The sequence below is a fragment of the Falco cherrug genome, chromosome 14, assembly GCF_023634085.1.
Source record: "Falco cherrug isolate bFalChe1 chromosome 14, bFalChe1.pri, whole genome shotgun sequence".
Lineage (NCBI taxonomy): Eukaryota > Metazoa > Chordata > Aves > Falconiformes > Falconidae > Falco > Falco cherrug.
In genome coordinates, this window is record NC_073710.1 from 17,873,562 (window position 1) to 17,899,607 (window position 26,046).

Consider the following 26,046-nt stretch of genomic DNA (forward strand, 5'->3'; position numbering starts at 1 on the left):
ACCTGGTAATTTTCTGCTCTGTACTTTGGTTGATATTTACCAGGTTTAAATGAGATCACAACAGAACTAAGAGGCAAGACAAGTGGTGTATCTAGGAGGAGAGTGGAAGGGTGCAGTTATGTGGTCTACCTTTGCAAAGTTTATCACTTTACTGGCACCATAGCCTATGACTTTAAGAGCCAGGTGCCAAGGTTCATCTCACTCCATAATTGTTATGGTTTGATGATTAAGCAGGTAGTGAGGGAACCCACAAAAAACCAGGAAGCCTGTTCTTCTGGAATGGGTCATTTACACAAAGCACCAGCTGGCAGAGAGATCGCCGCAGCTGTATTATAATTGGGTGGTTGTGCTGACGAATGATATATTTGTCCAGTGGTCTTACAAATAATAGGTCAAAACATTTCTGCGGGCATGTAGAACACAGATGCAAACTGGTGCAGATAGCTGAAGCAGTTATTTGGGGGAAAACATTCGACAGAGATGAGCTTACTGTTGTTTGTAGTTGTGCAGTGGAAGCATTTAGGGGGCCTGGCTGAACCCAGAGCTCCGCTGTGCTAGGCAGTAGATGTAGGTGGAGCAGGAGACTGTCACTTCCCCGTCCCGCCCAAACAAGGCTGGAGGAACCCATTTTACAGATGGCAAACAGATATCCTGGGAGTTACCAGCAGTGGAAATTGCCCCCCACTTAAACTGCAGTCGTTGGGAGCAGGTTCATATTCTGTCAGTGTGCTTCTGGCTCCTTTCCCTGTGCTTCCAGCCTTGAGGGTCGGTCAGATGCTGCTGACCACGTTGTCTGAGCTACCTGGAGAATGGCTAGGTCCAGGGTGTACCTGTGTGGTTAAATATTTGGGGAAGCTCTTTAGGTTCAGGCACATACCGGTTATCCTTTGGTCTTGTATGAAGGTGCTAAGGTCTGTGGGAGAGCTTTTATGTGGTGCAGTTTTAAGGATTAACACGCTGTGGGAATTCATTTTGCCAGCCAGCACCCTGGAAATAATTTTGTTCTAGAGACAAACACTGAAATAAAAATCAGGAATAATTTCTTTCTGCAGCCCAGAGAATAATAAAAGAGATGCTACAGATAAACAGAAATAAAAGAAAAGCAAACACATAATTATCCATGTTTTAGATCCAGCTCCAAGAGGTTTTATGTGTCATCCAACTAGCTAGCTGTCAAGATGCTTACACAGCTTTTTACCTTGAATACTGTGCTCATGGAAGAGAGCATGGATGTAGGGACAGACTGTTCCTTATGTAGTCATTTTCTCTTTGGGTTTTCCGTTTCAAACCCTCCCACTAGGAGTTACTCATAATTCCTTATTTGATCTGGATATCAGTGTGTATCACAACTCCTAAAGGATTATTGGCCACCTCAGCCTATTTTTAGAAATCCTGATTTCCTTCAGGTTATAGCCAAGCCAAATGATATTTGTCCAGAGAATAAACAGAACATGTTAACAGCTGTCCAGATCCTCAAACATAAACAAATCATTAATCCATTGTGTAAGGAATGTTCCTTTAAAACCAAGGAGGTTGGATTGAAACCATGATATGTAATCTTTGGTATTTGGAAGCTGGTAAGTCATAACAGTGTATCAATAAAGATAACAACACTTTTTGTGAATACACAAAAGAGACTAACGCATGCAGTTCATTGCCCTTTCTGGGTCTAGGCCACATACAGTGGTAACCAGCCACTTCTGTAGGGGGTGAATACAGCTAAGCTTGGCTTTGAGGGGTACTACGACTTGTAATTTGGGGGCACACACAAATAAACAAATGTGTGCCCTTGGCATTTTCCCAGACAGCATCCATTTGCTTTGTTGCTTGGTGATATCTTGCCATCTTTGGGCTAAGGACTTTCTGTGTATTTGTGTAGTGCCAAGCATACAGAGGTGCCATCCTCTGTAGAAATTGTCGAGCCCTGCTACACCATGTGCTTAAATTATTAGTCATTAAAAGACCCACTTGAGTAATTTAGTAGCGTGTTGCACTTGAATTAAAAAACATGTCAGTGAGATCTTCTCCAGGGGTCTTTAGGTCTTGTCTTGTGATAACAGAGTACAGGTATGGATTTGCATGTATTGGGGGGGGAATGCACCTAAAGGTTACACAGGGCATGTTGCAATTTTTTAGCACGCTTGATAGTAAACTCTGAACGCTGCCCTCATTGTGGGATATGTGGGTTGTTTGTGTTTTCTAGTTAACTGAATGATGCGGCAATGAAACATGTCAGTTGATGGCCTTTGGGGGAATGTCCTGAATTGACATAATATGGAAAGAACAGACCCAGGTCTGCAGTACAGCACGAAGCATGACTTGAGCTGAGCTTTGTGCACCCCTGACCTGGATCTTTTAGAAAAGCTTGCCTATACCTTGTCTTTTCTACTGATGCTATTAACGAGTCCTCAACTCTCCCTTAATGAGTAGTGCTGCTTGGTTAGGAGTTTTACCCATCTGTTAGCATGGACAGTGCAAATGTGTTAATTGTAGAATTGTTTAGGTTGGAAGGGACCTTTGAACATCACCTGGTCCTCTCCCCACCCACGCTGCCCTTTGCCTGACTCAGTGCAGGGTATACTTTGAAGTCGTATGAGGTTGCTGAGAGCCTGTATGACCAAGCTGTGAAGCCCCGAGCCAGGCACAGCATTCAGGTGTGCTCTCACAAGTGCTGAGCAGCGGGAGCAGTCAGCTCCCTCAGGATGCTGCCTGCGCTTGTGCTCGTGCAGCCCGGCACGCGTACACACCTCTGATTGCAGTCAACAATCACGTTACCTTTGGTTTAAAATTCGTTTTCTACATGGACTCCATGTTTTGATTCCTGTGGATCGGGAAACTGAAACAATGCTGTCATTTGGGATTTGCAAACATTTTGCATTGAGTGCTAAAACAAGCAGTGCTGGCCTTCATTCAAAAACTTCAATTTTGGATTAATAATTCCCTGGTTCTCATAGGGATCGTCGTATCTTTGTCTTCAGGAAATAGATACTTCGATGTGCAAGCAGGCCTATTAATTGCAAAGGGACTGACCGTCATGTAAAGTCATATTTGACCTGAATAACCTGAAATACGCTCTCTGGTCTTTACTGTGTCCAGGTTATGAATTCCTTGTCCATTAGTACTGAATATTTTTTGTATAATAGCTGTGGGTGAGTAACAGACTTTGTATCTAATGGTGAAAGTTCAGAGGGAGTTTTCTGTGCTTTGCTACAACTGCAAAATTTTTAGTTGAGGGAAACTGTTCTTGAAAGTGTGGTAAAGCCTACCTTGTGTAAAGCACCTTTACGGTTTTGTCACCATGGTAATGATTAAAAATAGTGCTGATACAGGAGTGGGGTTTATATAGAATTTAAATGATGACATTAAAGGAATTTATAGCCTTAAATCTCAGTAAATCATGCCTTAAAACTATGAGATCAGGAAAAAAAATCACATTGGTTATGGTTAAAAGGGCCCATGTCTGTCATTTGTGTTTAATCATCTAATTTATGATCTGAGGGAGGAAGCTTTGATACCATGTGATAATTCAATAGCCCTGTGCTGTACTGCATAGTGAAAATATTATTTGAAGAGCTCAGCAGTTCTTTAGAGTGGTAGTTCTGGACTTCAGACCTTCTCTTTGGTGGTTACACAGCGTACACAACTGTGATTGTCTTGGCTGATTCTTTGCTTTCTTTTGCTGAAAACCTGAGGTATTTTCACAGAACACAGAAATTGCATTTTCTGTTATTTTGAGGTGAAACAAAAAATAGTTATCATACAATTATTAGCCCAAAGATGGCTTTTTTCTTTGTATTTTTTCTTTTTCCTTTTGCGTCTGTATACGAGTCAGTAATATATTGATGGGAACCTAAGCTGTGGAAGTAAGTTTGGACTTTCAAAGCCTCAGGGCTTTGAAATCATTGTGGGCTTTGAGGACAGAGGAGTTTTGGAGGAGCAAGGTTTTTTGCTTTGACAGACAAAAGGCAGCCTGCATGTTTTTGTATGGTGGTTTTCCTGTGGAATACCCAGGTACCATTTGTGAGAGACCGTGAGCAGATTTTTAAGACAGCCAGAGCCTTTCCCCTCCAGGACTCTGAGCATCCTGATGGAGTTTCAGACAGGGCTTTATACTCACTTTTTAAGGGACAGGTGCAGGGTCCAAGTGGTTGATGGACCTGTGTCGCCAAGAAGAGAGGCTGCTGGTACCAGGTAGAGCTTTCTGGTGCATATAGTGGGATTAAAAAAGTGTCTTGGCATTTTTCAGTTCCTGATGCCCTCTCTCATGGTTAGGTGATGTTTACTTCCAAGATTTGTTCTTTTGTATTTGAAATGTAACATGAAATGCAGCTGTGTCTGCCTGCATGGGGCTCTCCAGTGACATCCCCTTGCTCTTTGTGCAGTGATTGGTAATACTGCCTGGTCTATAGTCAAAAAATCTCATTGCAAATTCAGGAGCAATGTCATGGAAATCTTGTCATACTTACAGCTTTTTATTTCCATAATGTTTATATTTATAGTTAAGTATTCTCCCATACTACTTTTTTTTTTTTGGGGGGGGGGGGGGGGGGGGCGGCATGGGCAGGGCAGGGCAGTGATGTCTTTTTTTTTTTTTTTTTTTTTCCCCCTCCTTTGGCTTAAGACATTTTCATGAATACATGAAGCCCACCGGCTTGCTTAATTTTCCTGTGGGAGTTTGACAGTCTTAGGCCATGTGTTATCAGAAGTCACTTGAAAAATCTTGGGCTTGTTTTCTGTTCCTGGGATCTCAGTTTGCTAGTGGTAGCTAGGTAGCTGTGCTCTTGCAGCAGAAGGGCATTAATCTCACTTTGGGAAGTGGAAATTGATAGATGAAAAGCAGACAAGATGTTGACAGAAAGTTTTTTCTTTTATTTTTTTTATGAAACACTGGTGATATTTTAAGAACGGGAAGAGGTAGAGTGGTTAGGGTTTTTTTTAAGCATTCATTGCCTTTGCATTAGGAAAATACCTCACTCCTGGGGGACGTTGGAACAGGTTCCTCCCATAAGGTACGTCTGCAGCAGCAGCTGATCACCGTCTGTGCTCTGCGTTGGCTTAACATGAATCACTTTAAATCTGGGAGCTGCATATCCGTGTCAGCACAGCACTTTGTCCAACCAAAAGAGGCTCTCGGCAACATGCTGAGATGCCAGCCTGGATCCGAGCTGCTGCTCTGAGCTACTTTGCCCTCATCCAGCCATATGCACGCATGGTTTATATACCCACAGATGCCTCCTGCATTGCCAAAACTGGCTTTTTTAAGGAGACAGAACTTGAGCCAATTAATGGCCTAGTGATGAAATTTGAGTAGAAACTAGATAGTTATTTTCTGTCTTGCTTTAGCTAAGTCAAGACCAGCTCTAAATGTTCCCCTCTAGACTTGGATGCTATCCTATTCAAACTAATATTAGGTCTGAAGATAGAGGGGTGTCAAAAACAGCTGAATAAACAGGTCAGCTTGTTATTGTGTACTTAGGTCTCGGCTCTGAAGAGGAGTAAATATGATTGCTGGAGTATATTGCCTCTCAGGAGTGCTGAACTGCTGGCCAAGAGTGATCCTTGGGTTTCATACTGGTGCATTGCTCCTCTGCATTATTCCAGGGCTGATCTTATGACTAATTCTTTGCAATGCAGAACTTCCAGGTCATGGTGACCACTAGTTTCACCAAATTACAACTTCTTGTCTATAGCTGTCATAATATAGAGCTGCACCAAAATTAGTTTCTTCTTCAGGTTCCTAGCTACTGAAGAATCTGCTTTTAGGAGATCTTTTATGAAGACAGGACAAGACTGGTCATTTTTCCCAGGAGTGTAATTATCCTCCTTGCATGATGCATTGGGTGTGAAAACCTAACTGGGAACTGACACATGTCGAGTCCCTTGTTAAGCTGCTGTTGTGGGGCCCAGTTCTACGTTACGCATGTTACGAGGACTCTTGGTGTCGGAAGGCCTACGTGAGCCTAAAGCAGCAAAGGGGATCTAGGGGTTGTTTTAAATGTCTCTTTCCTTTCTTGCATAGTTTTGCCCTTACATTTATTTCTTCCAGTATAATTAGCATGTGGAGTGGATGATTGTATACATGATGTATTAGAGGGTTATAAAACTGCTGCTAATATCCATGAAAAAACCTGAAACAGTGTGTTGCAAGCATTGCAGCCGGTATCATCGCCCTAGCTCTTGCTGTAAGTCACATGTTCATCTTGTCTGACACACCTCCTTGTTGGTTGTTTCCCCCCGCCCCCCCCGAATAGTGATTGTTTAAAAATCAGAAAAAAAGTATCAGAAAGCGATGCTGGTAAAAGTATGCCCTTCGATTCCCCTGTCTTCATTCAGAAGCCATTGCATCACAGCTATTTACCATAGCCTGGCCTCTGGTATTCTTTACTGTAGTATTTAAAATAGGAATACAAGATTAGGCTGTGTGACCAGAGGCAAGATCCATCAAGGGCAATGGACAACAGGGTTGTTGCGAGTGACTTATTTTGATAGGCCCCTCTCTGAAGGTGAGGCGGGCAGTGATTTTGGTAGCACCCCAGTGATCTCTGACTCTCTGCGAGGAAGCTAGCCTTGGGATCAGAAAACTGAATGCTGCGAGACTTGATTGTCTTGCACATCATGCAGCATTTGTACAAAGGAGAAAGAAAACAAGCACATTGCGGAGATTCGGTGACATTTTGGTAGGCTAAAGTGTTGCAGGAGGTTTGGGGGTTTGTGCTGATGTGGTGCAATGAGATACATGGAAGCGTGATGGGACTGTGTCAGATGCATTGCTGCTCTGAGATGTGGTATCTCCCAGTGAGACACTGGAGAATTCAGAGCTCCAAAGCCCAGTGATCTGAAGACAGAAACACCCTGCTTTTCTGAAGTCCCTGTTAAGATGCTGGCAAGCATCACATCAATATCTGTGCTCTCCCTAAGGCTCTGCAGCAGCTTTCTGACACAAACATGAGCCGTGCACATCTCTCTTGCTGACGACATTGATGATGCAGGTGCACAAGAGAGAGAAGCCAATTTCAAAGCTATTCATGGCATTGAAGTGCTAGAAACTCAGCAAAATAATACATTTTCCAAGGAGGAGAAAGTGAAACAGGTGGGTAAACGTCCATTTGGAAGGTTTTGCTGACTAGTGAGAGGGGAGGAGGGCAGGAAAAGCCGAGGGTGCCCACTGCTAGCAGTGGAGAGTAATAAGGAAAAGGGATGACGTGGCTTTTAATCCGGTTTGTATATCTGGGAAGAAATAATTGCTTTGTGTGCTACTCGGTGCTACCTAAGCTTATTGGCATTTCCCGCAAAATAGAAGGGGGGTGGATTATCTTTCAGAGATTATTTTTTTGTTAGCAGTAACTGCAATGTGTAGTGTTAGTAGCTGCTTAATCCCAATTTGAGGTGGTTTCTCAGGTGGCAAGTTCTTCCGATCAGAGTTCTTACATGCCTGGAATTACTGGCTTGTGTTTTGCAGCCTTGCAGTTGAGGCAGTGTCCTGTTTTTGTGGTGATGACCAGCCGTCTCGTGCCTGAGTGGGATCCGAAGGGTGTAGGGCCAGAGTGGGGGGCAGTTTGCACAGCAGGTATGCTGCCTGGCTATTCTTCATGGTGGCCTTGTGCACAGCTTTTTCGTTGGCAGACCTGGTCAAAGTGCAGTGACGATAAGATTGTGTGTGTTCTTTTTTTCCTACGCACTATCTCTTCTCCGCAGTGGCAAAGTCATTTATTCCCACTGCAGGCTGAGAGCTGGTGGATGTCAAGGACTGGGCTCCACAGGCACAGCCATCATGTGTGGAATACGAAGTGTGAGTGTAAAGGTATTAGGAACCTGGATCAGCTCAGCTTGGTGTCAGAGGCATTCTGTAATGCAGTCGGTAATGGTGGATCTCTGCACAGAGGAGCACACAGCAAGGACTGCACCTAGGTGGCAGTTAATGTCACAGTGCTTTGTGTCTTCTGCTTTCTGTTTGATGCATGCTAAAATCCACAGTCATAGTGCCTGCTATAGTTTATTTATTTAATACTCCCACCCCCCACCCCACCCCCTGGCACTGCAATGCAGTTAGTTCGCTGAGTGTTTTGGAAAGTGGAGTATATATGGTACACATATTCCTGTTTTTCATCTAGTAGTCTGCTTTTTTTTTTTTTTTTTTTTTTTATTTTATTAAAGGGAACATGATTTTGCTGACTCCAGCTCATACTGCATAATCTCAAATACAGGAGCATGTCAGACTCGCACCCCTCTGGAAACCGTGGGTTGTGCCAGAACACCGAGATCCTGACGTCCAGACGGTGCCCGTGTTGAGCATTTGCTGCTCTAGAGAAAAGGGCCAAAAATGCTGCAGCAGGCAGCGGTGAAGTCCTGCAAGAGGAGGAGGTAGCTGTGCCTAAACATGTTTGAAACGTTTCCTCTGATGATGAGCCAGAGGCTGTTACAGTGCTGCAGATCAAGCAGCGTGTTCGGCTCCTGCCCTAATTGTGTGTGTCCAGCAACCTCACTCATTCTGCATGAGAGTTGAAGGCAGCTCAGGAGGGTTTGTAAACCCCCCCGCCTGCAGTCAGGGCAGACCTTTCTGGTGCATGGGGGACAACTGTGGTGTTCAACCGTATAGAAGTTGTTGAAGTTTTTCCATCTGCCTAAGATCAGGAGGACAAGTTGTTATGTGGCTTTTGCTTAACAAAACCCAAAACAAAACACCCAAATGCCCATGGACAGTGTAATTTTAACCACCAGTGCTTTTTGCTAGTAGGGAGTGGCTTGCGCTTCTGCTAGAAACGTATCAGCAGTCATAGTGAAATTCCGCATAGTCAAAGCAACATTAAAAACAAACCCCAGCTTGGCTCCGGTACGAAAAATACGGAACAGCAGTTGCTGTGTGCAGGATGAAAGCTGACGTTTTGCCAACCTGAAGTGTAAAGCTGGTGCTGGAACTGGGGCCTGAAGAATGGGAGTGTTTGCCAAAAGGAAATGGAAGCAGGGATGGAGGGTTTCGGGGAATGCATCAGTGTCAGCCATGCCAAAAAATGTCTCCCCTGTGGACAGGTCTGATTATGATAGTAACCGCATTAGCCCATGCAAAGTGCAGCTGGAGCCACAGTTGGTCTTTTGGGTTTTCCAGCTGGGGAAACGGCGTCTCGAATGCGCAGCTAAGGTGGAGCTGGGGTTGGATCAGCCCGCTGTGCTCCTGCATCGTAGTGACCACAGGGCTGTAGGCAGGGGTTTGAGAGAAAGACAAGACACAAGCGAAAACAAAGCCCAGTTTCTCTGCTTGGTAGTGGGAAGATCTACCAAAGACCTCTTCCCTCCACCTAGGGGGCTAGAAGGAAGCCACAATTTTTGAGTTGCTTTCAGTTTTTGCAGGTGCACACACACTGTATTTGCATGCAGGTTTGTCTTCAGTGGGGCCCATACGTTTTAAGATCTGCTTGCCTAGTGTTTTTAGTTTTCTTTTTTCCCCTGGATAGAATATCCTTCCCTTCCCATCCTTTCATCCCCCCTTGTTGCTGAAAGATTTCTTTGCAGTAGTCTTGAGCACATCGGGAAAGTAGAAGCCGAGAAGGATGGTCAGTCAGGTGACAGCTGTGTGCAAAGGAGGTGGATATATATATATATATATATATATATATATATATATATGTAGATATATAATACGCTTCGGGAGGAAGTTCTTCAGCACATTAATGTCACAGCTGCCCAGTGTCGTGCTGGGAGCTGACAGAAGAGGCTGTTCTGTGAGCCCCCTGGTCCCACTTCCACTTTGCACTTCTCTTGGTCCAAGCAGAAATGCGTTTCTCCATGTTTCATCCTGTTAAAATTGTGTTTATTTCAGCATTCTTTCACTTTGCAGTGGTACTGCCCCAGCGGTATCTGAGCAAAGGACAAACTCTGTGCCCGTGGGAAGTATCTGTGCGGTTGTTCCAGCTTGTGCATTAGTAACAGCTGAACCCACGTCACCACTTGCTGAACTCATTGAACTCTCTCGGCTTTGAAACAGCACCGATCTGAGCGTTACGGGGTTCTTGCCTGGGTTAGCTGAGGTCTGGAGCAAGGTGGTTAGGCACTGGTGGGGAAAAAATAGGTGAACAAAAGTAGACTGCAGAAGAGGGGGGGGAAGGTATTGTGATGGGGAAGCACAGCAGCCAGGGTATTGGCATTCATCTTGCTACGACCCCGGCGCATCAGCAGTGCTTTTGCTTAGGGGTGCCTTGATACAGCAGTTAGCATGGAGGCCTGTGAATCAGGAGAACCTCCCTTCTGCTCTGGTTCTGACTTCAAGGAAGTCACCTCGATTTTCTTACTGTTTGTCCTTCTTGCCTTTAATCATCAAGACTGAGCTGCCTAGGGCAGAGATTGTCACTTGAGTAAATATATTTACTCAAGGCATAGATTCATGGGTGCCAATCTCAGTGCAATAAATAATGGCGATTTTGTCAGGATCTTTTAAATAAGAATTGGCAAAAAAATGAAGCGTTATTTAGACCTTAACTGAGTGAGAATCTGGAAACGTCTAGCTTATAATGTTTCTCTCCAGCTCGCTGGCCTGTGGCAAGGAGCTTGTGGGCAAGTGAGCCTCGAGCGAGGCAATTGCATTCAGAGAAGCAACCAAAGCAGAGAAGTTGATGCACTTCAGTATTTAGCACTGGGAAAATGAGAAATGCAGAAAATGCCTTGACCTGAAACATGGTGTTTTCAGAGTACAAAGGTTTGCTGCTGCTGTTTTGCAGCTGTTCTAGAGAGCAACACATTAGTCTTCCTGTGCAAAACCTTCAGAAGGTCCTCAAGAGTTTGGTTACTGCAGCATGAGCAGTGTGAAGTCCCCGGTTTCGAAAAGTTTCTATAATCTCATCCTGGCCCCAGCCCTTTGTCTGGAATGGGACTTTTTATAGACTTCATCTTTTCAAGTAAGTTGCTGGTTTTTCTTCGTATCAGTAAGCATTGCAGGTAGGAACGTAGTTCAGAAGGCTTTCAGTTGGTCCAGCTGGTGATTTAAACCCGTCTCTGACTATCAGGGAAACTTCTGTCAGCAACAAGTTATTACTTATTTTTCAGGATACTGTTAAGTAAGTGATGCCTGCTAGTGTTTAAAGCAGAATGTGGATCTAGCTGAGTTCTGGGAATGCCATGCCATCTTCGTTTTTTTGAAGGTGACAAGTTAACAGCCAAAATGCCAGCAGGTGGTGCTCAAGAATACCTGGTACAGCTCCTGGGCTTTGTAGGACAAGCCAGGCGTGTGCGTTGAACATTGCGAGCGACTCTTCTTGTTACGCAGCGTTTTCACAAAATGTTCTGTTGCAGCAGAGAAAACCGTTCCACGGTCTGCTCTTTGTGGGTTTTTTTCCTCTGTACGTTTGCATCTAGCAAGAGGCACCTCCGTTTCACATTAGTGCCGTCAACATTAAACTATAACACTAGCTTGGCTCGGCCATCCCTGCAATGAGCTGGGGAGGACCTCTGTGCGGGAGGTTGACCTTTTCCCTTTTGCTGGAACTGCCCTTGTTGCTCAGCAAGAAATAAACAATTGCTGGCACATGCAACCCTCCAAGTCAGTGTACGTTCCTGCAGTAGCTCTAGCTTCTCCACTAAAGAAGTGATTAGTTGCATGCTGTTGCACGGTAAAGGGCTGAAGAGCAGAGTGCTAGAATTTTAACAGGCTATGCTGAATTAGCGTGGGCAATTAATGTTTTTATTGTAATGAAGATAGTATTTGCTGATGGAAAGAGAGGTTCCCAAGAGTACAGAATGTTTCCTGGCCACCAGTAGCAAAGCAGAGATGAAATTCATTCATCAAGAAGGCTAACTTCATCTTGCCTTTTTTGGATCAGGTGCACGAGCTGCTTTAAGGTGTTCCTAACATGAAAGGTCTTCCTAGGGCTGAAAAAGGCAGTTGTTCCATGCTGTTCAGTTTTGTGCATCACAGTCCATTTTTCTTAGATGTCAGCTACATCAGTATTATCATTCTTGTCCCAGGAAGTGGTATGTGAGCAAGGGCTACAGGATAAGGCCATCATGGGACAGAAAAACATATGAAGACATTACTTTAAAAAACTGAAAGTTTTGTAGTGTCTCCTGAACTTTCTGTTCACAGCAGTGTTCAGGAGTTTTTGAGCACTGATGGCAAAACCCACTGCTTACAGATTTTTGTCACATTTTCTTGCTTAATAACACTGGAAAAAGTAATTTTTCATATGTGGACTTCAATTCCTCTTCCTCTAAAAGAGGGTTGAGACTTGAATCTTTGGGTTTCTGCAAAACTTAATTGAGTGATTTGGAATGAAGGTTGCCCTGTCAGTGACACTTACTTCCCATGCTGCTGCTTCTGGGTACTTATGAAGTTCAGTGGGTTTGCTTTTAAAGTCAGCGTAGCAAGATTTTGCACTGACTCTAGCCGTGCGATTCTGGCTGGTCAGTAACTCGGAGGGTCAAATTCCAAGCTGGCATGTGTTATATCCACTCACATAAATTGTCGCAGGAGCTGCTGCTTTTAGTGAAATCCCAGTGAAACTGGGTTCCCACCCCAGTATTTTTCTTGTGCGTGCTGTTAACGATGAATACTATGTGAGTATTTTCAGCAACTGAAGGCATCTTTTACACCTACATCCAGGGGGAACGAACTCCTCGCACGTGTTGACATGCCTGTTCTCTGATATGGGTCTTTACCAGGCAGCTTTGCCTCTAAGCTCGTGAGTGATTGTTTCTCCTTGCTCCCGAGTCAGCACAGGTAGAATAGAGCAGATGGCTCGGTGTTGGCTGAGTGCTTGCTGATACACAGCAAATTGCTTCTGTAACCGACTGATAGGTTTCAAGCTTTAATTGAGGCTTTCAGCAAGGCGCTCAACAGTGAAAAGCATTCTGCTGAGAAAAACAGCAGTGTAACCATGGGCAAAGGTTCAGGACAGCAGAGTTCAACCCTCTTGGGAATGGCTTCTCTATTTATTTATTTATTTTCTGCTGCTTTCCTAACAACATTCAAGACTTCTGTAATGTCACTTGTAGATTACAGCTCGGTATATCAGTGCGTCTCAATTCTTTGCGCTGGAAACGTGAAGCAGTGACTGATAAAGTCTGGATTTTCTGCTTGCAGTGGGCTCGGCATGCCTGCAAAGGTAGCTGTCCCCTGATACTCGCTTTGAGTCACTGCCTGCCTGGTCTGAGCAGCAGCCTTTGTAGGTCTCCCTTGCACGGCAGGGAGTACAGCTCCTGCTGTCTTTTCTCTTATGTACGTCAGCATCATCAGAATTTTTAATTTTTAATGGACATCTCTAAAAGGGAAAGGAAACGTCCCTTGTTCCTCCCTCCCCCCAGGCAAGAGTGGATTTGACAGCGGAAGGAAGATATTTGTGGTAGGGTTGTCTGAGCAGCGTCCTGTTGAGCAAGAGGGTTTCCTTCAGCGGCTGAAGGAGCTGCTCTCCGACATCACGTTTTAAATCACCCAAGTAAGGGGCAGCCCAGAGCAGACAGGGCTGCAATGACCCAGTGGTCTAGCTCTTGCCCTCCCCCTTACCCCTACTTTTTCCCTACCTTTGATTTCTGCTTTGAGTTTGATCTCTTCATAGTACAGGACCAAGGAGTACGTTCCAGTGTGGAAAATGTATCTGCCAAGCTAGCTTTGTTCAGTGTGCTCAATTAGTCAGAAAGGAGTTGCTTCGAGTTACAAAGCTGGCTGGTTGGCTTTGAAGTTTCAATTTTATTTAGTGCTGGAGTGGGTCTAACAAAGAGACCCTAAAAAAAGGCACTGAACAAATAAGAGAAATTAAACTCTGTGATTCAAGTTTCCTGAAGAGTCCAAGAAACCTGTGATGTTGGTAGAAGTACTGCAGGTAACTTAAAAGCGCTGGTGGACCCTCTCTGCTTCAAGGAGCTCAGAAGTACAAAGATTTTTGCTCAGTTCTGAAACCCAGACGCATTTGATAGTGTCTGCAGTGTGTGGTTTTATGTCCTTTAGCTTTTCAATGGCTTAAAATGCACTGAAAGTGTGAACTACTGCCAGCGTGCTTTTGTACTTGCATGAATTTAATTAAAAAGATAATTGGATTGCTTTATCAGCCTTTACATGTCAGCCCAGTGCCACTCTCTTCTTCCTCCTCTAACAATGTTAACAAACCTAAGGCATCTGAAATCTGTATTTTTCTATATTGTTCTCTTCTCTCATGTTTCAGATAAGGTACAGAGGTGACTGTGATTTTTGTTGAGCATTAGGTTTGCTGCCACGGTGGGAAGGAAGCGGCTGATAAGCAGAGAGCCAGCCTGTTCAGACGGTTCCTGCAGGGTCTCTGCCCTGCACGAGTGGAGGGGGAAATGCCGTGTACCGGCAAAGCTCCAGGACAAAACAAAGCACACCAACTCTCTGGCAAAGTCCTGTCCCTTTATTACACTGACGATGTGTAGCCCAAAATGAGCAGCTGAATCTGCAAGCTGCGTGACACGGGCGGTTTCTGTGATTTCCCTGGAAATGCTGCTGAGGAATGTAGCGTCCATTTTTGGTGCAAAACACTGATGTTCTCATGTAAACGGAGACGTACCCCACCTGTGCTGGTGAATAAACCTGGGGATGTATCCAGACTTCTGGACATCCCTTTTGACTCCGCGAGGAGTGGAAGGGCATGTAAACTGAGGAGAACTCTGCAGTCTGGCAGCTGCTGTCCGTCAGCCAGCAGAGCTCCTTCCCTGCCAGCTCCGTGGCCGCGCGCTGCCTGCAGCGCTGCCTGCTTTGGCCAGCCTCTCCTGGTTCTAGCGTGCGCTTCGTCTTGTTCTCGGGAGTGGCGTTCCAACACTCGTCATCGTTTCCTTGGACTTCCTAGAGTTTCATCAGACCACCTCTGGGAGTTTAGGGGGGTGGGTTTACTCTAAAGAGTACTATTTATAATACAAAGCAGCCTCTGTTCCAGTCATTTGTGGCAACATGGCTGCTGAGGAGGTAAGAATTAATTGTCTTTTGCTTATCCAGCTGGTCTGTGGACGGAGCAATCGGTGAAATAGGTTGAGTAGAGCCAGAAGTAAAGCAGGGGTGTGCAGAGGACTGCGGCAGATGGGAATAGACAGTCAGGAATGCTTTTCTTGAGAGTGGAAACGCTGTTGCGTGGAAGACTTGGAGACTTTGCCAGTTAGTTTCTGTTACAACTGCAGGGTGACAGCAGGACTTCAGGATCCTTCGAGACAGGGAAAAAAAGCCCGTGGGTCTACTGGACTTTTTCACTTTCAAATTTATTTTAATTCATTCCGAATGTAAATTCACCAATTAGCGATGTAGAATAAAGTATCTGTATAACGAAGTTTTGATGGCCTCTCCCCGCCCTTTCCCCCTTTCTTAATGACTAACTCCCTTTAAAAGGACCTACAGCTTTGGAAACAATGCAATAACAGGTGTCTGCTATTAGCCTGAGGAATACAATGTTTGCAAGAGGAGGCGATGGAAAGAAAGATGCTCTGGAGTTTAAAAACTTATTTTAAAATTAAAAAAGGGAGTCACAGCCTTTCATTGCTTCCCCAGAAGAAATTGGTTTAGACATAAGAGTGTGGTGTTTTTTTTTTTTCCATTTAAATGCTTTAGGTACAGCTTTTTAGCAAAAAGAAAAGGCAAAACTCAAAATACAAAGCAGCCCACCTGGCAGTGGCATGCAGGAAGCACATACCTTGTCAGTTTTTTCAAGGGGTTTATGGGGGTGTCATTGTGACCCTTCCGTTTTTCTTGCAGAAAAAGATTTACAAGTACAAGAAGGTGCTCAGTAACCCCAGCCGCTGGGAGGTGGTGCTGAAGGAGATCAGGACGCTGGTGGACATGGCGCTGACATCTCCACTTCAGGATGATTCTATTCACCAAGCACCACTGGAGATTGTCTCAAAACTGCTCTCAGAGGTATGACCTCAGCACTGCTCCTCCAAGACGCTGTCATGTTTAGGCAAGAGACAAACAGTTAAAAGTTTGTGGGTGGCTTTTGTTTTAACTTGGGCTGTCAAAATTCTGCCTTTGAGTCTGCTCATGGCTTCTGCTGACTTGAGTGGAATTTGTACTTGCTGAGGAGAAGGACAGTTTGACCCATGTTAGGTAGGTTTCTGGAAACAAAACCAAAACACATCTCTCTTGAGGCTTTTTTTTGTTGTTGATGATTGTTTATGGTACATTTATTATGGGTCAGATTCATGTCATATTTCAATTCAGTGGTAAATCTCTCCTTGACTTCTGTTCTGTTGGCTTTGTTTCCGTGACTGGTAATTCTTGTAGCCATATGTATATATCAATAAATTCATTGTGCAGCTATTTTATTCTTACCAGTTCCGTCAAAGAAAAATATTTTCCTTCTTCAGAGGTTTCTATCCTCCTTTTATAGCATCTATTTCAAATAGTTAATATTTCATCACCAGGAAATACAATGCCAAGCAGGTTTTTCATGTCTTAGTACCGATGTGCAAAGATTTGTGATAAGCAAAAAAGTTGCCAGTTATTTTTATTACAGTAGGCAAAGATCTTAGCAGCTCAACTTTGTAACCTCTGAACGGCTCATGCTGCTGACAAAGCCAAAAGCAAACCCTTTTGCATGGGTGGTAGCATTGGTGATTTCCAGTAAATTTGTTGGCTTTTACTGGTTCTGTGTCTGTAAGAAGGAATCTCAGGAAAACTGCAGCAGTTAGTTTAATACCAATAAGTGGTATACGGCACCACAACAGTCCTTTAATTAATTTTCTTAGAAGCATACAGCCTGTCTTAAGAAAACATTTTTAAGAAATGTATTGCTAACTTACATTTTCCAACTGATTGAGACTTTTGGCATCCTGGTGTTTGTATGCTCAGCTTTCATGGCTGAGCATTCATGGCTTGAATCTGAATGTGCTGAGGGAGAAACAGAAGCTTGTACAACCCCTCATAGCAGACAGTATACCACCTTCTTTAAAAGGATGATTTGACTTGGATGAATTTTGTTCTGAAAATAAGCAATTGCAGTCTTGACCCTTTCTGCTTGTGTCTGGTGGCAGCTAGGAGGGCTGTGTGTGCTGATGTGCCAACTTGGAGTACTCTTTGCTCATTCATTTCTTCTCTTCATCTCTTTCAGAACAGCAATTTAACCACTCAAGACCACGAGAGCATTATTGTGGTGAGTATGTTTCTGTCAAATTCTGAGGACAAATCTGTATTGTTTGGTAACCTTCTGCTAATGCTTGCCTCTGCCCCAGTAAGTAGGGCAAATGTGAAAGCATTTCCACCAAGCTAATGAACTTAGGCAGAATCAAACCCCTTTGTTCTCCTGGTTTTTGTGTGGTTTTGTCATTCCTCTATTCTTGTTTCATAGACAAGTAACAATAAAGTTTCCTTGCCAGCTTACTTGAAACAGCACAGCATGCTGAAGGTTAATCATCTCCCAAAAGGGCCTCCTTACTAGGCTACGCAGTGCAATGTTCATATCTGTATATGCACTTTAAATAGTCAAAAAAACATCATTTCCAGATGTGCCCTGTAAAACCCTTGGGCTTAGTAGTTTCCTGAGGGGCTAATGCTACCATATACAGAATGTCTCCATTGCTGATGGTATGTGAGCAAGTTTTTGAAAGTGTGGATATGTCTATGTGTCACTGCAGTTTAACCCTCTGTTTACTTGATTTATAAAAATATCCTCTTCAACTTTTTCTTTTCTGTAGGTTGCATTTATTTAAACATAGAAATAAGTGAATCAAATGACAACTCTCTTCCTTGTGCAACAAAGTACGGAATCTCAACAATTTCTCAGAGAGGTGGAACTTGGTTCTCCATCACTGTAATTTAATTTCAGTCACTGGCAATCTCCAGGAGACTTTCCCAGTACTCTAATCTAGAACCTAACCACCACCTGATCTCAGCTCCTTGACTCTTTCTGCAAAATGACAATGTGGCGCATAGCTGCCAGTAGGTGTGAATTGTATTTAACTGCTGCTTAAGATACTGTTTTAGCTGGAATCAGTCACCGAGATAAGTTTCTGAAGTGGCATTTACTTTCCTTAGATATCTGCTGTAGCTTTCATTTTACTCTAGTGCCAAGAGTAATTCAGGCCCCCAGTTAAAACTGATTGTTTTGGGGGAAAGATTTTTATTTTTTTTTTTTTTTAATTTAAGATGTAAGATGGCCCTGCTGTGAGCAGGGAAGTTGGACCAGGTGGCCTCCAAAGGTCCTTTCAGCCTACGTTATTCATCAATTCTCCATGATAGCTTCTGCAATTCAGGTCCTGCCCTTCTGTAGGTGGTGCCTGAACCGTTCAGGAGCTGGCAGTTTGTGGGCATTCAGAGTTCACTGCCATGACACAGCTGACCTGTGCTGTTCTTAGGAAGCATTGCTAATACTATGTATTTACGTAGTATCTTAAAAGTACCCAGTGATTTGCCGTGCAGATGGAACCAGCTTTCCTTCTGTAGATGGTGCTGGAACAGATCAATAATACAACCGGTCCCTTCCTGGTAAGGATGGGGAAGCACACGTTGCTGTCACTGGGCAGCATGAGATAGCAAGTGTCTGCGTACAACCACAGCACACGTAAGGAAAATACAGGGTGCTGTCATGCTGTCACTCCTTCACACTGACTGTGCAGGTAGAGCCATGACCCGCTTGGCAGTGTCTGCTGTGCTTATTCCCTGCGTTCAGTAGAGGCTAGGCTGAAACAACAAAGCTGATTTTTGTTAGGCTGACACCACATCTCTGATGCAGCGATCCTCTAGCAGTTACGGGACAGGATTTTGCAGTACGTGTCCCCTGTGGTTTGGCAGGTCCTATACAGCAAACACTCCAGAAGACGGATTCAGGGAAGATGTTTAGCTCAGGTGTTGGATGGGGAGCAAGGATATTCTAGTCTCATGCATAGCGTTGCGTTCTCCATCAGTCCACTGTTGCTGGACCACCACCAGAGGAAGAGTGAATGGTTGCAGAAGGATGGCACATGATAATGAACAGAAACTTGACAAATGTTGTGTGTAACAAAACCACATCTTTGCAGATGTGTTTGGGTTTCGTTGTTAAAATTCATATTAATCTTGACCTGTTTGTGTGGAAAGGTGGCTATTGTAAAACCCACATTTGCATTGCAAGCAGACTCGCTGGGGCTGAAAACTTTTTTTAAAGAGACAAGAGGGAGAGCAAAACACAAAGCAGGGTGTCTTAGTAAAACTCCAGATGCCATTCAGATAAAATATCTGGTGTTCAGTTGCTTAATACAAAATGTCTGAGTTGCTGGGTTTAGAGTCTTACTTTTAAATGGGCACTGGGAATCCCTTTAGCTCAAGACTGGAAAAGCCCAAAGGCACCATCACATGGAGAGTATACATTATCCTAGTACCTTTTTCTAATTTACAAAGGAAGTAACAACAGCATAAATTCATTACATCCTCGGTGGCAGGTGTGACCTCTAATGTATTTACTGAGCATAAACACATCAGTTTGTGCAGAAACAAAGAAGGAATGGTTGATCTCAGTGTCCACAAAGTTAGATGCTGGATTTTGATGAATACAGATCTCCTGTCTACCTCCAAGGTAGAACAATGCTATGTTATTTTTAAGGAGTTATTTCTCACAAAAAGAGCTCAAACTCTTCTATAAAGGTGGGTGTGGAGTGTGTGTGTGTGTGGTGTTTTTCATTTTTTTTCTTTTAGGGGAGGTGTTATAACTCTAACAGTGAGCCAGATTAATCCTTGCTTTATTACATCCTAAAACAATCGGTCTGCTCCTGTTTCCGTTTAAACCATTATAAAAATTGTACTCCTTTGCTGTGTTTTATGTATTTACACTGATGTAGTTAAAAGGAGAATTTTCCAGAGGATTCATAGGAGAGGTATGCTTGAGCTTACGTGTAAAATAAAACACACAGCCCATCTCTATTGATGCTTTTGCCCTTTCTTTTTAACAGTAGGCTTTTTTCCCCAAGAAAAATATTTCCCTGCAAAATGCTTAGTTTAGTTGTAGTTCTCTAATTAAATTTTCTTTCTTTCTTTCTTTTTAAAGGCAATTGCACCTTTGCTGGAAAACAACCATCCTCCTCCTGACCTCTGTGAATTCTTCTGCAAGGTATCACAACAGCTTTGCTTTCTGAAATCTCATCGTTGTATATGAGCTTAGTTCTTTGAGGGGGTTGTTGGTTTTTTCTTTAACCCGACTAGTTAACAACACCATTATGATAAATAGATCCATATCCTTAGTACATCAGACTGCATAGTCTTGATACTCTGTGAGAATTAAATTCTTCAGAATCTCACACCTCAGCCTGAGTGCAAGAGATGTCCTACTGCATTTTCTGTTTAGCTAATACAAAAATCACTGATTCAGGGAATTGGTAATGTGATGCATAGTGTAGCCCTGATGGTATTGTGTCATTGGGTAATGGCAGTGGAAAGATCATGAGGACTCATCCCCTTTTCTGGTAAATACATGCTTGTGCTGCATTTTGCATCCTTTCCATAAACTTCTTGAGTACTTTGGATTGCAGAGCTTCTGGATATCAAAATACTACTTTTCCTCTAGGCCTGTTTGTGTTTCAGTTTCAAGTCTGCTTAAATGTGCTTATTGATGACTGGGTATACGTTTGTCAAACATTCTCGATGCAGCTTATAATTCCCATCCAGCGTTACTCATCCGCAGCTTCTTCCTACACAATTCACGTTTCAGAAACTCCTTTGACTGTTGCATTTGTATAAGCCAGCCTTAGGGTCATATCCAGCCTTGGACTCAAGGCACTTTTATTCCTGGGTTTTTTCGCCTTTGGTCTGCATCAGAGGTGGGCACCCAATTATGTTTAAGTGTGTAGTTGCAGGAAGGGAAGCAGGTTATGGACTTTTCCTCTTAAGAACTGAAGTGGACAAGACTAATGGCTGACGTATCTTAAAAATTGTCCCTGCCTTGAGTGGAGGGTTGGACCAGGTGACTTCCAGAGGTCCTTCCCAACCTAAATTACCCTGACTGATACATTATGATTGTATGTTTTGGCCTGTGATTGGAGAGAGTCTTGTTGGTACCCTCTGAGATCCACCACAGGTTTTTAGCCTGGATCCCAGGGAAAGGAGGTTTGTGCCATTACACTGCCTGTGTCTACACATCTTTTTGTTCCCCACCCCTTCACGTTTAAGAATGTTGGCAAGTTTCAACCAAATTTGACAAAAGGGGTAGAAGTCCCCAAGATAGTACATTCCAATGAGTTTTGTGAAGAATAGGCAGTAGGGAAAGGAGCTCCTATAGTTCACGAGATCCCTTGGTCATCTTCTAAGAGATGCCATAGGAGAGAGAGCAGTGTTAATGAGTACCTTGACCCCAGGAAAGATTAATGTATCCCTTGGATCTTGTTAATCTTGGGGTAATCCATGCATGGGATGTGAAGCCAGAGGAGACCCATCTTCACAACTTCTGCAGCTCCCAAAATGACTTGTTGCTCCTTACAGCACTGCCGAGAGCGCCCGCGGTCCATGGTTGTGATCGAAGTGTTCACACCGGTGGTACAGAGGATTCTCAAACACAACATGGTGAGTGCACGTGTTTACGGGAGCTTGGGCAGTTCGGAGGAGTTTTACTGTGATACCTTTCGTAATGAGCAGCTGCTCTATTGCCTGTGATGAACAAAGCACTGTGACATCTAAATCTAACCCCCCAAACTGTGAATGCTGCACGTGATTTTGTGTTGCTTTATAAATGCAGAACTAATAAGCATTCAGTGGAACTTTCAAAAGCATCTAAGCAAAGCCGTGATTTGAGGAGCGTTTCTTTTGGTGTCATTGACAGTATACGCAGCTCCAGCTCTCTCCCACCTGGCTCTTGGCTCCAGCTCTCTCCCACCTGGCTCTTGGCTCTTTATTTACTCCCTGCGTGCCATCCTTGTAGTAATAGTAGTTTAAAATCAATTAAATAACAAAATCAGCGTAGGGACTTTGTTGATTTTGAGCCAAGGCCCTCCACATTTTTTCTTTTTAACACACCCCAGTTCTCTGGATTTTCATTTTTCTTTAGACTCATGTCCAATGTGTTCTTAGGTTTCCTGAGTTTCCTTACGCTTTTCTGCTGTTCTTCTTCCTTCTTGTTCCAAGAATTGTGTACTCTGTCATTTTTATGATTGTTCTCTTCCAGGCTTTCTCTCTTCTCATTGCCAGTAAATTCCTTGGTAGTGTTTGAAATAAATGCTAGGTAACTGCCCCGCTAGCTTTGCTCTCTCCACCCTGTATACCCAATTTTCCTCTCCTAATTCTGAAGATATTCCTACATGATCTATATTCCTTTCCTAAGAGAGGTCTGGGTGTTTACCAGCCCCCCATCCTTTGTGGCATGCAAAGTTTCCTGCCGTGGTTTTAAAGTTACATGAAGAAATTTTACTTCACAATACTGTGGCAAGGAGTAACAAATAAATAAAATATTGTAAGGCAGTTGATTTAGCTGTGATCTCAAGGATTAATCTCATACCTCTGCAAATACACAGTCAACTTCTTTTCACTAACTGATAGAATTTTAGAGACCATCCAGTGTCGTGCTGTGTATAGCATGAACCCAGTAGAAAACAGTTAATATTTCTTATTTTTACAACAGTATTATGATTTAACTCCTTGAGTTTACAGAACTAGGTAGAAAGCTCAAGATAGCAAAAAGGTCATATTCCTGGCTCTGTGCCTGCACTCCACAGACATGTAAACATTTTTGAATATTCTGTAGCATTCAATTAAATATTCTGTAAATGTTATTCTTGGATTCCGGACTGATTTTTCTTTTATTTTTTTTTAAGCATTCAGAGCTCTTGAGGGGTCTCAAATAAAATCTAAATGCATAGTGTAATGCTTGTATTTGGTTAGCTTCAGAGAATTGGGTATATTTACCATACTTAACATTTGCACATTGAAAATCAACATGTCTGTACCGCAGTATGTAGTCAGAGAATTTACGGTGTCATATACTAATTGGAGTGGATTTGGGCACTTTACTGCTCTCCAGGGACTTCCGTACTGAATAGTTTTTTAGAGAATATGTGTGTGTGTGTGTGTGTGCGCGCGCCCATGTAAATAAAGTTGTCCTTTAGGGGAATGGTATTGTTGGCAGTAAATTCCATAACCTCAGGAGGCCCTATGCAATTCCGTGTACTTGGAGCGGGAGACCTGGCTTTCTGTTACCACCTTTGCTGCTAATTTGCTCTGTGGTCTTTCGTAAGTTCATGACGGATGTTGTTCCACAGTTTCCCACCCATAAAATGGGGAAAGAGTGCTTCATTTATGTATCATTTTGAAATCTGAAAAGCACAAGGATAGCTTTTTGTCTTGCTGATACTTACCAGTTACGAGCAGGACTGGAGGCTGTTGTATTCCGAGTTGTTTGGGGAGTGCTCGGACACCTCTCAGTACCTTTGGATTTCAGCTGTTTGTAGGCTCAGCCCAAATGTTTGGATATAAGCACTATTAGGGTTATATGTTTGGGGTTTTTTTTGAGCAAACAATACGGTATATATTGTTCTGTAGCTAGTATGGTGACAAGGCATCATATTATATTTAGAGAGACTTTGTTTTAGAGTGGTCAGCACTGACATCCTCTTTATGATCTATTGGACTTTTGTTCTAACTTCAGCTAGGGCATCTACAGGGGTTGAAAACTTTCATAAACAAATTGCAACTGCAAAAGCTATCTTGCAAGGAGTGTTTGTGAAAGTAAATGGCACCAAATGATATATGAAGCGCACACGGTCTTTATGCCTTGAACCAAGTGTATTTGCACCTGCCAGGAGCAGTTGTTAGAAGTTTGATGATTTTAACTGCAACGCCAACCGTGGAGGCACCCACAGTCCCCTTTCTGGGTGAAGTTACCAGGTAGCCATTCCATACTAGCAAAGGGTAATGCTTAGACTTGAAGGAGATGTTGTTCTGCTTAGGCTTGTATTCACATTTTTGATAGTTTTCTTTAGCTGTAAAACCTATGAGATGTTAATATAGGTTGTGCTATACAAGTGCCTGAAACCAGATTAAGAAAGATAAGGTTTCAATGCTTTGGGAGTGCATCTCCTCTTTTACAGATCACTACTCTGTTACCACATGTGGCATTTCGTAAAAATTTCAGCTGCCGTGTATTTTCTCAGGATGACTCTTCTTTCACCGCTGGCTGCTCGAGGGACCACTGGGAGGGCTTGTTTGTCCTCAGTGGGCCATGGTCACTGCTTGGAAATTTAGCTCTGTAGTTCTGTAACACCTGCAGAATAAGGTTACACCTGTGTCAATGTGAAGAAATGTGCTGAGGAACAACACTCACCAGACAGCAGATTTTAGTCCTTTCACATCTAAAAATAGCAGGTGATGTGATGAGATGCAGGATTTCAGTTAGCAGATGCCTTTCTGACTGCAGGATTTGAAAAGCGTGACTGTTGAGCTCACCTGTTACTGGAGTAAAATCCCTGGAGAAAGAACTGATCTCTAGTTTTATACTTGACCACTTATTGATTGCATGTCAAAAAGATTGTCTCTAAAACCAGAATAGATATGATGTCAAACACAGAAGTAAAAAGATTTGAGTTGTATTTCTAAAAAACTGGGGATTTTTATATATTTTTATATATATATATATATATATATATATATATATATATATAAAAAAGCAAACTCTTTACCAATACTTCTCAAAAAGTGGTAAAAAAGCCTCCACATGAGTGGAAGCAAAAATGCAAAACAAGAAGAATTGCATTTAAAAATAAAGGTGCGAAGTGAAGTGTAAAAAAGAAATGTAAGTGTAGGTAGGAATGTTTTTGTTTCATTAAACACATCTTTTGTTTCAAGGTGGGTATGAGGGAAATGGGAGAAATGGAAAGCATTAGTGGGAAGAACATTATTTCAGCACACAGTGATATGCTGTCAGCATAATAACCAAGTGAATTCAGTTGTGTGTGAGTTGATTTCTTTTGAAAACCCACAGTTCCAACGTACGTTGCAGGCATGTTTCACCATTCTCACTGAGTCTCTTCCTTTCCGACAGGATTTTGGGAAGTGCCCTCGGTTGCGGCTGTTTACTCAGGAGTATATTCTGGCTTTGAATGAGCTGAATGCTGGAATGGAGGTGGTGAAGAAGTTTATTCATAGGTTAGTTATATTTAATTTATGGTGTATTTCCAGTCCTGTGTACATGCTTCGCTGTGTTACTTCTCCCAGCCCTGCTCATCTCTTTAGTGGCTGTTATGAGTAGCTGGTGCTTTTTGGTACTGACAAACAGCTAATAAATTAGAAGAGTCCATGAGGCAATCTTGCTGAAGTATCTTTTTTTTTCTAAAAAAAAAATTAATTCTCAAATATGGCTTGGTTTTTCTGCCTAGTTATGTGCTGGAAACAAATGGACTTCGCTGTGTGGACATTCTTTTTATACCTTTAGACTTAGAGCCTCTACAGAGATTCCCATTAACTTTAGCCCACATAATGCTCAGTCATGTGTCAGATTTTGAGGTGACTGTAGATATACCATATAAAAATAAATAAATAAATTCAGCTTAGCCTTGTTCATAAATGGGGTCATTGGGGAGGGATTTACAGGGTCAAAATAACTCTGTTATGGCCCTTCTGAAGATTGCCTAAGGCTGTCACCCCATTTTGTCTTGATTGTTTTAGCCCACAGAAATCTTCCTCATAACGATACCATCTTGTTTTTTGTTTTTCAGCATGCATGGTCCAACTGGACAATGCCCCCATCCCAGGGTCCTGCCAAATCTTGTAGCTGTCTGCTTAGCAGCCATTTATTCGTGTTACGAGGAATTTATCAACAGGTCAGTATGAATTCCCAGCTGACCACGTTACTCACTTCCAAACCCATGGCATCTGTAAACGGGATTGGTGTGAGCATAGGTGTGGGTATGTGAGAGCGTGTCTTGGTTCTCACTCCGCTCGTTGTTAGCGTTATGTGATGGGAATTCTGGTCAATAACATACGTGTTTTTGTAGGTATGTGATTATATTTGTTACACTCTGTGTGCTGGAAAACCTGAAAGATGCTGAACTTTCATTCACTTGTGCTCACGGCGGCATGTTTTCAGGCACTGGGCATGGCGATCGCTCGTTGCACATCTTTGGCTCCCATGCTTGAAAATGGGGGCGGTGCTGGTGATGCAAGGAGCGTGACAGTTC

At 43.1% G+C, this 26,046-nt stretch overlaps 1 protein-coding gene across 1 annotated transcript in view; it reads left to right on the forward strand.

Moving 5' to 3' along the window:
• Positions 1-26,046, forward strand: part of CMIP (c-Maf inducing protein) — a 139,262-nt gene that overhangs the window by 86,539 nt on the left and 26,677 nt on the right. The window contains exons 4-9 of the mRNA XM_005432383.4: positions 15,677-15,838; positions 17,031-17,072; positions 19,938-20,000; positions 21,365-21,445; positions 24,912-25,015; positions 25,585-25,689. Of these exons, the coding sequence (XP_005432440.4) occupies positions 15,677-15,838; positions 17,031-17,072; positions 19,938-20,000; positions 21,365-21,445; positions 24,912-25,015; positions 25,585-25,689 (557 nt within the window). The remainder of the gene's footprint in view (positions 1-15,676; positions 15,839-17,030; positions 17,073-19,937; positions 20,001-21,364; positions 21,446-24,911; positions 25,016-25,584; positions 25,690-26,046) is intronic.